Source organism: Pteropus vampyrus, unplaced genomic scaffold, assembly GCF_000151845.1.
Source record: "Pteropus vampyrus isolate Shadow unplaced genomic scaffold, Pvam_2.0 Scaffold16, whole genome shotgun sequence".
NCBI classification, from domain to species: domain Eukaryota; kingdom Metazoa; phylum Chordata; class Mammalia; order Chiroptera; family Pteropodidae; genus Pteropus; species Pteropus vampyrus.
In genome coordinates this window covers 9,667,878-9,680,443 of record NW_011888797.1, presented here as the reverse complement: position 1 = coordinate 9,680,443, position 12,566 = coordinate 9,667,878, and the positions used below count along the sequence as shown (strand labels likewise).

Sequence of the window (12,566 nt, the reverse complement as noted above, 5' to 3'; positions counted from 1 at the left end):
CACACTCTGCCTATGATAGTTAAAAATCGAATGTTTCTGTGAACCAGAACTAGAGGGGACCATTAAAAAAAAGAAAACTGATTTTTGAAGGGAGAGGGCCAGGAACTTAGGGGGATATTTTTCTTTCATTTTTAAAACCTTTATATTATGTGCAGTTTTTAGAGAATTTTTAAAGAGGCTATTTAGTGGGGTCCCAGGATGGGTCAGGGAGAAGTGTCTGCGCGTGTTGGCTTTTGCATTTAGTAGACTGCCTCCCTAGTGTCTTTTATCTAGTGCCCCTTCTTTCATCTCTAACAGCTCTTGACAGTGGATGCTTACTCCACCCGCATCCTTACAGGTAAGTGGTAACCTGTCTGCATCTCTGGCTTCTTCACCGAGCACACGCAACTCCGTAGCCACTGGGGCTTGGGAGCCTCTTTACCTGATGCAGGTGGAAATGGGAGCTCAGCTGCAGACCTGTGGCCTCCAAATCCTTGGATGTGGTGGTTTCTTTTGGGGTTGGGTTCCAGCTTTAATAACGATTCCACTGTTTATTGTGACCTCTGAGGCCCTCCCCATCAGTCCAGTCCACATATTGATCTTGGCACTGCGGCTCCTCCGCGTCATTCCAGCAGAATCACCGAAACCAGATAGCTCTCTGTCCTTGGCCTGGCCCAGCAGGGCTCAGCCATGTTTACTAAAAAGTTCTGTTCAGAAAGAGGCACTGAGGCGAGTGGGGACTCCTCAAATCCGTGTCCACGGGGACCTTGGCAGCCCTGGAGGCAGAGGGATGCAGCCCTCTGTGCTGGTCCAGCTCTGAGGATGCAATATGTCCCCCTTTCTTATAGGAAGTGTGGCTTGGCCCCAGGTCTCCGATTGCTATCAGAGGCAGACAATGCTGGCCTGTAACCGCCCCCTTCCCTCCCTCCTGGGCCTGATGACAGGGCTGAATGAACAGAGGAGCTGAGGGTGCTGGGTTGGGCGGGTTTTTCCCCTGTCAGCTGCTGCAATGTTTATGGTCTCCAACGTAGAACCACCTAGAACCACCGTCGAAAGGGCCAGGCAGTTTACCTGGATTTCTGAGTGCCCAGGGCCTGCAGCCCGAAGGGAGCCCAGGTGCTGCCGTGATGCCAGGCCATGATATTGTTGGTCCCACCAGGATTGGTGTTGCTGGGATTGAATGCAGTTTGATGAGAGCCAGAGTCATTTGGTCATCAAAGATGGGCTGCTTGCTGTTGACAGGGGCAGCCCACAGGCCAGAGGAGTGAGAATATTGAGTTTTAATGTGCTCTGCTTTTGGATAAGCCACATGGTCCACTCCAGGAAGGCTCATTGTCAGCCTCCCTGCCGGCCTGACAGGGCTCAGTAAGTATTTATCGAATGCTGTGGAATGCCTTCTCTTGCACTCCTACGTCCCAATCAACTTGTCGACAGTTTCGGGTCTTCGGGTCGAGCTCTAAAACCAGCCTGACTTCTTTTTCGAGACCCCAGGCACAAGTATGCTGGGAAGAGCCCGGGCCTGGGGGCCAGGTGCATCTGGGTTAAGATCCTGTACCAGGACTGGGCTGGCAGACTCTGGGCAAATGACTTGCTGTCTCTGAGCTTGTTTCCTCATTTATAAATTGGGGATAATGAAAGCTCTTTTCCCAGAGTGATTGATGAGTAAGTAAGGTTGTGAATAAAACAAGGCTGATGTTTGATAGGTAGGCACTTCGTGACCGTCCCTTTCCCTCCTTCCCTAGGAGAGATCTGGTAAAGGGCACATGATGTCCTCTGGTGCCTTCACTGGGCTAGGTCAGTGGAACACTTAACCAGCAGCAGACTTGGGATTCTGGGGGACAGGGTTCAAGTGAATCCTTTTTTGCATGTCGATGGGAGATTATCTTATCGAAGTTTGCAAAAAGATCGAGAACCAGCACCTTGTGAGACCCGAGACCCCGTGCCCTGCGATCATCACGAGTTCCCAAGCAGGGCAGTGACGTGAGGAGGAGCCTGGTGCTGAGACTTTGGGGAGGACGACTGGCGTTTACTCTGGCAGAGAGAAGCCTTTGATTCGTTTGAATGGACTGGCCAGTGTGGAAGCAGGGACAGCTGGACTACACTGGCGGTGCCCCGGTGCTGCCGCCTGCTTAGACCCCAGACCCCCAGAAGAGACAAGGGCTGGCCAGGTGGTTTACAGCTGTCCTGTTCATGCTTTGTTTGCTGCCGCCTAACTCTGGGCCGTGCCTTCTCTTGGGGTGTGGTCCTTGCAGGTGGTTGGTGCCCCCGATCCCCTGAGAGGGGCTGCCAGGGTTTGCTTATGCTGGGAATGTAAACCCAGCCACCAGCTGAGGGAGCTTGGGAGGCTGCCAGGCTCTGCTCCTGCAGTGGAGAGCAAGCAGGTTTCCTGGAAAACAGACTCTTCTGGAGTGCGTCCACGGGAGCCCCTTCGCCTTGATCTGGAAACCATTTAATGAGCCCAGATAAGAAGGTCTGGGCAGCCAGACCTTTTGTTCTCTCCCTCACAAGCCTTTTGTTCTCTCCCTCACAAGCCTACAGCCTCCTTGGCATTCAAGTCCTTTTTGGAGTCTGGAAGCGTGAAAACCCTTGTGACTCTGGGTTTGGATCTGGGGTCCTCCTGGCTTCTGGGCCTGGGGCGGGGGCCTTGGTCTCACAAGGGAAAAGCTTGCTTGTGTTGTGAGCTAGATGGTGAGCTTCTGGGCTGTTCCGCCGGTGGCTAAGGGCTGGCTTTGTCTTAGACCGGGGTTTCTTAGTCCTTCTTTCGAATTCACTCACTGAACTGAGCCTGAGCTTTCGAGCAGAGTAACTTCCGTGGAAAGGCAGTATAGCACCAAGAGTCTGGAGTTCTTCCTGGGCGACTCTGGACAGACTTTTATTTCCTCATTTGTAAAATGGGACAACAACACGCATCTTACCCACATTACAGGGTTGTTATGACAAAGATTTTTCAAGATAGCAAAATGTGTGTGAAAGCATTTCACGAACAATAAAACCACACAGGTGTAAGGGATTATTTCGTCTTTATTTTGCAAATGAGCTTTTTCAAAAGCAAACACACATGTGCTTAAGTTCTGGCCCATAAATTATGAGCTTTGCCTTTTCACATTAGTGCCCCAGAAAGGAAGCATTTTTATTCTCCATGAGGTTTCCTGGAGCCTGACTTCTTTTCTTCTCACCTTATTTCTTTGTATTATCAAGATGGAATTCAAAATCTATTGGCAGTGTATTGGTGTTTTATTTTCTTCTCTTGGTTGATTCTGTGAAATAAGAAAAAGTTTTTTAAAATGGAAACTTCCATGTGTAGTTGTAGTCAGTTGCCCTTTATTTTTTTTTTGGCTCATTGGAAACCCGTTTTTGTTGGAAGTTCTCTTAAATCGTGTGGTCACTTTCTCACGTTAGGCATAGCATAGTGACTATAATTGAATCTGTTTGAGACTCACACTTATCATTTGGCATAATATTCGTTTATAGATTTGTTTGTGTATTGGTCCTAGGATACACCTTACCATTAATTTCTTACAGCATCCTCTAATACCAACTTGTTTTCTCAGTGATATACAGCTTTCTCCCAAAGAAGAAGCAAGAATATTCTGGCGAATTGTACAGCCTGGTTATATAAAGTTATACTGACTATATAATTCTGTGCAGTTTGCAAAGATAAGAGGTGATTGTTAGTGATTCTTGTGTGGCTGGCATAGTCAATTACATCTAATGTTTGTCGTTCTTTCTCCCTTAGGTCCTGGCTGTAAGTCACCATGGCGCAGCAAGCTGCTGATAAGTATCTCTATGTGGATAAAAACTTCATCAATAACCCGTTGGCCCAGGCCGACTGGGCTGCCAAGAAGCTGGTATGGGTGCCTTCCGACAAGAGTGGCTTTGAGCCCGCCAGCCTCAAGGAAGAGGTGGGTGAGGAGGCCATCGTGGAGCTGGTGGAGAACGGGAAGAAGGTGAAGGTGAACAAGGATGACATCCAGAAGATGAACCCACCCAAGTTCTCCAAGGTGGAGGACATGGCGGAGCTCACGTGCCTCAACGAAGCCTCGGTGCTGCACAACCTCAAGGAGCGTTACTACTCAGGGCTCATCTACGTGAGTGGGCCTGGGGCTCAGGGGCGGGAGGCTCCGGGACTGTCCCATCCACCTCACATCCTGGGCTCTGGCTCTGGGTTAGAAGGGGCCTTCAAGGAATGCTGGGGTGACGTCCTTGAACTTGAGCATTTGCGCATCCTAGTGGACTGCTCCCGTAGCATTGCTTTGATCTCTTTTCTACATAACCAAAAACAATAGGAAGCCTGTTTTAGACCAGGTGTAGAAAGACATGGCGTGTGAGGTGTGCTTACCCACCGACCTTGGTCCTCAATCTTGGTGGAGATAGGAAGGCTAGTGTCATCAGTTCCTTCTCGGGGAGAGGGATGCCGTGTCCTGGTTTCCCATCTTGTTCCTCCTGCACTGCCCAGTCCCCTCCTCCCTGCCACCTCGCACCTGTTGGTGTGACTTACTTCCCCAGGTAGTGTGCTCTGAGCAGAGGCGAGCCCACAAGAGGAAGCTTGAATCACTAGTCCATCCAACACTTTAGGCTGGTTCCATGCCAGGCTTAGAGTGTAGAAAGCAGCATTACAAAGGCCCAGAGTATGCGGGAGATAAGGAGCGGCCTTTTCTCGTCCCTTTAGCCAGCAGGGCTGCGTCTGCAGGACAGCTCATAACTATTGTAGGAAATGTCAAGAGGAGCATGTACCCATCCCTTTGCTGATAGGCTCTGAGCTTGTTCAGCCCCCGGTCACAGAGTTCTTTCTAACGTCTGTTCAGTGTAAGGATATTTCTTTCTGGATTTGTCCTTAGTGAGGAAGGAATATCTGGTTCTTATTATTCCTAAAATAGCTCTTTATTTAACTATACTGTTATAATCACCTTGGCCTTCTTGGTCTTGGAGCTGACTAAAACAGTTATCAACATTTTTTTGTTTTTTTTTTTTTGAACTGGAGGAAGAAAACATCTCAAGGTCATTACAGCCCTTTTATTTTATTGGTAGGAAGACCAAGTCTCAGCCTGAGGGGTTTGCTCATGATCACATGTGTCATAAAGGGAGACACTGAGCTGATTCTGTTATGGGGATGGTGAGCGGCTCCTAGCGAGCCCACCATTTTGTATTTGGTGCAGTTTTAGGGTGATTCAGTACACGTTTCACTGGGGGACTTCCCTTACCCACTGGACTGGTACCTCTGAGTGCCCTGCAATGTGCCAAAGCCCTGTGGAGCCGTTGGTCGTTTTGGATTGCCTAGAAGTCCTGACTGGGCCTGACGGTGGGCCAGGATTGCATTACCTTGCTCATTGCTAATCAGCCTATGATAATGAGGTCCTCATTTCCTGCTGTTGATGACCACCCTTTGGGGGTGAGCTTGATTAGTCGAGGACCTACCAGTAAGGGGATACACAGAACTGTTTTCTTGGAAAAGGCCCTCTATATACCCCAGCTTAGCTCAGCCTTCTAATACGGCAGGTGGGAAAAACTGAGGCCCAGGGAGGATCAGGGACTTGCGCAGAGTCACACAGCAGGTGTAGGCCGGGCTGAGACAGGACTCTCCACCCAGTTATCTCTCTGTTTCTTGGTGAGAATATCGCCTGGACCAAATTAAAACCCCTGCCCCTAGGGGCATTAACCACTGAAATTCAGAATTAGTGATCCGCAAGTGTCAGCTGCCTCCTGCTCGGTCTTTTACTGGTATCGGTGTTCACCTTGGTCCTGTTTAAGATTTGCTGAGCACGAAACAAATTGGATGGCCTATAATTGCACACATCAGCTGTCTGCAAACAGTCTTTTCCTGTCACAAAGGGGGATGTTATTTGTTAAGGTGCATTCAGTGTCCCGTTGCTTCATCTCTCCTCCGAAAGTGTGGGTTTACTCAGTGGGCGGGCACGGTGGGTAGGACCTGAGCTTTTTCTCTAGCACTCTGGCTGGAGGCACGGACTCCCATTTCCTGTGCTGTCACCTCCCATGTACAGTTCCTCCTGCCTCAGACCGCCCTCTTTCTAAGTGTCGTCACCAGAAAGGAAGTTGGTCGTCTCTACAGCTGCCCTAATGGAGACTCCAGCAGGTGTAGAGCTGTGGGGAGATCAAAGTCACTTGGGGGGCTGCCTGGGCATGGGGTACCCCCCCCCATTCACAGTCCATCTCTGCATGTGACGTTCCAAATTGCGACACCAGGAGCCTTTGTGCAGCATGTTTGCCTGGCGTTGTGGGCGGTGTGGCTAATTCTGCACCACAGCTGCTCTGTCTGTTTCTTCGGGGGGTGAGGCTCTCGGATAGGGGGTGGCCGGCACAAAGAGCCTCTGTGGCCCGTGAATGGAGCAGCTTCCTGACGTGGCCGTGTGGGAGCAAAGCCATTCGCTCAGTGTCTGATGCCTCCACGAGCATCCAGTGAGAGCGGCTGGCAGTCGATCTCCTTCCTCCCACCTGAGCTGCTGTGCTCACTCTCCGGGGCTCAGTTTGTCAAATCCATTGATTGGATAGGATTAGCCCGGAGAACTTTGAAACTCCATAGAACTCTCCACAGGACCATCTGCCCACCCAGCTGTCAGACTTGTCCTAGTAACCCCCAGCCCCTGTTGCAGTCAGCACCAGCTGTTCCGAACATCTGGCTCCGTGGCACGCCCTAAACGTGTGGCCGTGTGTCCTCTGCTTTCATCAGGCTGGATTTCCTGGAGTGTGGGTTTTCTCAAACCCCAGGAACAAAGCTCGATTGTTTCTGAGCTCCTGGGATGACCTCGCTGCTCCCCGGCCTTCTCTCTCGTCTCCACCCAACAGTCAGGGAGGGAAAGCAGGAGTCTCAGCTGTACCCCCGTCCCCCCCATATCCGAACCGCGGGGTGCCAACACCATGTGCAGACCTCTGCTGCAGAGCTTTCCTGGTCCCTTGTGAAAGCAGTCGTCGGAGGGAAAACAAATGACCGATTATCTCAGGAAGAAAGGGAATTGAGGGCCCTGCGTCCCCTCGTCCAAACAGAAGAGGCGGCCAGATCCACTTGTTACACATCCAAGCTCAGCTCTCTTTTGCATGCAGACCAGTGTATGGGTGGTGGGTCCCCCCAGAGTTCTGCTTTCAGTGTGACATCTGCTTGGCACATCCACGTGCCAGAGCCCCTAGCCAGCGCTGGGTAGACTTTGTCCTTGTGATTGGTTCCTGGGTGGACCCTGTCTGTGGGTTCAGCCACCAAATCCATTCTTGGTTCTGGCGGGAACGGAGAGGGCAGGGTTGGAAGGGGGGCCGGCTTGGCACACAGTGCAGCCCCTCAGGTGTTGGCTGCTGTTGGATCGAGGGGCAAAACCGTGGACACTGAGGGTGGAGGCCACTTGGAACGAGGACAACAAAAGGATGTGAGGCACTCAGAGAACTGGCCTTCATGACCAAGGAGGTCTGCACGGTGGGGTGTGAGACTGGGTTGGGTCTGCTCCCAGCTCTGCCGTTAACTGCCTAGGTCCATAGGTGTGTGTGAATCATGGTGCATGGGCCTCGCTTCACCTGCCTTCTTATAGGCCTCTGGTGCTTTTTCCTGGGGAGAGGGTGCTCGAGTTTCTCCAGATTTCTCAGAGAGCTGCAATCCCCCAACTGAACAGCTGTCATCTGAGTGGTCTCGGTAGTCTCTTCCAGCTATTAGGAGTCCATCATTTTTCTTTTGGTGGAAAAGGGGGATCTTGGAAGAAAAAATAGCAGAAACACTTTAGAGAAAGAATGAGTAGCCACAGGTTAATGTTGATTTGTCTAGACTGACCTGTCTCGACGGTTGCCACTGGAAACTGCTCTCCTGACCTACTCAGAGCCTATGCTGGGTCCTGTGCCAAGCACTTTACCTACCTAATTCTCATTGCCAGTCAGTGGCGGGGTATAGACATCTGCCTGTCCCCTTTTACAGAATGAGACATGGAGGGAGAGAGGTTAAGAAATCTGCCCTGCTGAGACTTGAACTCAGGACGCCTGACTCCAGAGTCTGATTTTCACCTTGGCAAGTCAGACTTGCAGTCCTGAGTGTATTTTTGGCTGCCTTGTATTAAGGGTATTGACTAATTAGATTCCCCTTAAGAGAAGACCTGAGTCTTGGAGAAGGCTCTCAGGAGACATGAAAGTGGTCTTTAAGGTTTTGAGATATTTTTGTGTGAATGTTTCTAGAAGATTCAGGGAGGGAGTTTGGTTATCTGTCTGTGATCTGCTGGCTCACAGAAGATCCAGTTGGTTGAGGAGCACAGTGAGTTCTTCCCAGCGCTGGAAAACTTTAGGCTGGACCATCTCTGAGAGTCCTTCGGGGTAGAACAATTGTCTTCACACAGTTTGCTGGCTGCAGCTGACTTCATTTCTCTTTGTGCATCTCACATCTGCTATTGTCCCTGGATCCAAGTTTTATAACTAGCCTTCTGCTGTCCGTGAAGCTTGCCACGGATCTTGCCCGATGCCCGCACTCATCAACATGCAAAGCCGGCAAGCTGTCATTCCGTCAAGGGAGGACCCTCACTGAAAGAGTGAGATGGTGCCAGTGCCCCCACACTTGTAGCAGGTCTGCTGGAGCAGGGCCCAGAGGACGAGGGACTTCAGGGAGCACTTTCACACCAGGCCGACTTAGCCTCAGAGGCAGCAAATCCTTAGCCAGAAAGTTTGTATGCCATTGGGAAGCAGACCTTCTAACCCATTCCTATTTGCCGCTGTTTTCTTTAGACCTATTCAGGCCTGTTCTGTGTGGTTATCAATCCTTATAAGAACCTGCCCATCTACTCCGAAGAGATCGTGGACATGTACAAGGGCAAGAAGAGGCATGAGATGCCCCCTCACATCTACGCCATCACAGACACTGCCTACAGGAGTATGATGCAAGGTGAGTGCTGCGGCCTTCCCAGTGGCTGGGAAGCCTTGTCGACACCTTCGAAGGTGCTCACTCACTCGTCATAGTGATCTAGTGGCTGGATCGATGGCTGATGCACTGGTGATGGGACAGTGCGTTGGGGAAGTCTGTAAGCCATTGCGTGAGAGTTAAGGCCAGTGGCTATCAAAGGACATGTTTATAGAACCTTTAATTATTTTTGCAATTTCTCATTCTCGTCAAGATCTCCTGCACCAGTCCTCTCACTTCTGGGCCCCTTTCCTTCTTGTTTTTCATCTTGTTCTTGCTTCCCCACAGTCTGGAAACATACTTGAGTTTCCCATTAAAAAAGAAAAAAAAAAAAACTTACGAAATCTCTCTTGAGTTCTGCGCCCACTCTAGCTTATCTCCGCTCTCTCTGCCCCATCACAGTGGAGCCTTTTAGAGGAAGTATCTGTGCATGTCTGGCCCCACCACTTCTCCAGACTGTCCCACAGAGGTCACCTTCACTTCCGTGTTGTGACGTCCGTTGTACTCATTAGTTCTCATTTTACTTCTTTCTCCCTGGCATGGGACAACCTTGACCGCTCCCTTTCGAAAAGCCCTTCCTTCCTGTGACCTCTCTCTGGTTCCCCTGATGGCTGCCCTCCCCATCTACATGGTTCTTTCCTGTTGCTCCCCTTCCCCCACACATTGGGGCTCTTCGAGGTCTCATCCACTCACTCCAAATAGCCCTCTGGATGATGGCCCCTTCTATGCGAGTGGCTTTATCATCACTTTCTTGCTGAGGCCTGGTGCTGTCACCTGATCATTCCTTTTTCCCAGCTGCCATTTCTCCATCCACCCATTCATCCAGACCTAGAACCTGGCTCATCTTCTGCTCATCTGTCTCTTCTTCATCCCTTTTCCCAAGCCATTCAGAATTTTCTAAAGATTTTGATCTCTTTCCATATTTCTGATTCTCTTATCCTTGTGGCCCTGGCCTTAGTTGAGGCTTCCACAATTTTTTGTCTGTGTGATTGCTATGGCCTCTTAACCTTCAGTCTTAATAGAGCCCTCCCTCTGTATTTCCACCAGAGGTCATCGTTCTAGAGTGCAAATCTGATCAAACCCCTATTCAAAATCTTAAAAGACTTCTCAGTCCCTCAAAGATAACATTCAAACCCTCTAGTAACACATAGTGCCCTTTGTAATTGGCCTCCTGCCTACGGTTCCAACTTCCCTGCTACGTGGAACTCCTTACGTTTTTCTAACTGGCTTTTCTGCTTCAAACCGCTGTGCCTTCTCCTTCTGCCTGTGATGCAAGTCCCTACTCTTTTGTTAATGACACAACTGAAGTGTTACTGCCCTTCAGAGATGGTATCTGGGCTAGCTTTGCATCGGAGCCCTGGTAATACTTTATTTGAATGTTTGTTTTTCTCTCCGAGACATGGGAGGGGCTCGCTTTGCCTTTATGTTCTCAGAGCATAGCCAGGCATTTGGTGCTGTTTCCTGTAATTTGGAGTCTAGCCCAGCTTTGTGAGCTATAGTTTCACATCTTCTGTTGATAGTGGTTTTTCATGTCTTATTACGTGTACATCTGTTTTCTTTAAATTTTTTAATCAGCCTGTGAAGTGACGGTAATGAATCTTGTCATATTAACTTTGTCTCTGGTTTAGTGGTTTAAAATGGCAACACGTGCATCTGTCTTGTACCATACACACAGTGCCACGGAGAAGGTGTTTCATCGCCAAGCTCGATATATTATGTAGGATGTACAAGTTTGGCCTAGCCTTTGGCTTATGTTCACGTCCATCAAAATTCCTCGAGGAAGCCGGCCCCCCATAGGATGTCTGTTTCCAAGTGCTAAGTAAAGCAGTGGAAGAACATTCTATGAGATTACTGAGTCCTGTCTCTAGAGGTTACGAGTCAGTTTTCTTCTGGCTCTTTTAATTGTCAAGTGCAAGAAATGCATCCTGGCGTCTTGAGCTCTGCCCTACTGAGCAGGGCGTGCTCTCACACTTGGGTGCCGGACTCGAGCGGTGTTCTGGAGAGCGGGCTGTCTTCACTCTGAGGCAAGCAAGCCATCAGGACGAGAATGACGTAATGCTGCGGAGCGTGGCGCCGGGAGTTGGTGTTCCTGGAACTGGACTTCCCACCTTTCCTCTGACGACTGTGGGACTCTTTCCCAAAGAGATTCGTCCATATTTTATTTGTTCAACAACAACAAACAATTGAGGGGCAAAAGTCCGCTCCACAGGTTGTACATAATTGAAAAAAATAGAAGGGGCATTCAGAGGGCTGGAACATTTCTTTGTGCAGACCAGGAAGTCTTGGCCCTAACGGAATGGCCTTGATTTAGGAACTGAGGAGCTGCCCCAAATTATGAGGGAAGTGGGTGGGTGTTTTCATCTTTTAGAGACCAAGATTAGGAAATTTAATTGTGGGCACAGAGAACTGAGGTCCCAGTGCTTCCTTTTAATGGCATGCGGGTGCTGGATCCCTGTACTTTCTAATCTTCAGTCTGAGAGGTTTTCGTGCACATTCAGCTGAACGTTGGACCTGCTGCAGCTCTTTAGCTCCCTTGTTGACCGACTGAGGTCATTTCGAAGTTCCCTCTTGTCGTACATAGTCGACCTGCAAAGCAATTGGCAGCAGGTCTCTTGTTCGTGGGGCAGGGAAGAAGTTAATTAACAGAGGTCGCCCTTATTATGACGGGACAGTTCACTGGTAAGGAAAGTTCCCGAGAGGAGCCTTTGGTGCTTGCTCTAAGTCAGGGGTCGGCAGGGAGCCTCGGGGTCACAGCTGTTCGGATGAGCCCCGCTCTTGGAGAGCAAGCAGGTCTTAGCGCACATTCTCCCCTCCCTCGCCCCCCGGCTTTGAAGGGGACAGGTTTGTCTTCTCACATCTTAAAAGGCACAGTTGGACACTTGCTTTTCTGCTTTTTCTTTAAGACGTAGAAAAAGGTTTCCCTGAGCTGACTGTGGCTTATGACATACCAGCATTTATTCTGACAATTAGGGTAGTTGGTGGCTTTGTTTGAGGACTTTGGTGGGATGAATTCTTTGACCCTGCTTAGGGACCTCCCTCCGTCTTCTCTTAAATGCTCTGGTTTGCCTGTAAGCCCTGATTTACGCCTGTTGTCTTGGAGTTAGTATTAATTGTACCCTCTTTCAATTTCAGAACCATCCCAGTTTGGGGAATAAATTATATGGCTACTCTGTCTAAGTCAGGGTTTCTCAGACTTGGCGCTATTGACATTCAGTGTCAGATAGTTCTCTTTGGGGCACGGTGCTTGTCCTGTGTACTGTAGGATGTTTAGCAGCATCCTGGGCTCTGCCCACTAGATGCCAGTACTCGCCTCCCTCTCCAGTTGTGACAGCCAAAAATGCCCCCAGACATTACTACCAAATTCTGGGGGCACAATCACAATCATCCCCACTTGAGAACCACTGGACTAAGCATTGCAGATTGGTTTTACTCTGAATGTCAACTCCCACCAATCATTAGGGGCTTGCCTAGCCTTGTGTTGGCAAGGATCTGAGACTCACTGCCAAGGAATGCTGGGATGAATTAGTGCTGTCTGCCACGGGCATGGGCTTGAGCATGGCGGCATATGGTGGTGCCCTGGATTAGGCCATGGAGATAAAAGTTAGAAAGTGCTAGAATACCAAGAGGTTTAGTACCTTAACCTGGCACTGGAGGCCCTGGCAGTCCAGGTAGAGAGACGAGACATGTTTGTACATGGAGATCTGTGGCTGTAGCT

At 49.8% G+C, this 12,566-nt stretch overlaps 1 protein-coding gene across 2 annotated transcripts in view; it reads left to right on the top strand.

Annotated features, from left to right (window-relative positions):
* MYH9 (myosin heavy chain 9) overlaps positions 1–12,566 on the top strand; it is a 90,710-nt gene that overhangs the window by 25,727 nt on the left and 52,417 nt on the right. For both annotated transcript variants that reach the window (XM_011387308.1, XM_023527404.1), the window contains exons 2-3: positions 3,716–4,067; positions 8,680–8,836. In XM_011387308.1, the coding sequence (XP_011385610.1) occupies positions 3,735–4,067; positions 8,680–8,836 (490 nt within the window). In that variant the 5' untranslated portion in view covers positions 3,716–3,734. The remainder of the gene's footprint in view (positions 1–3,715; positions 4,068–8,679; positions 8,837–12,566) is intronic.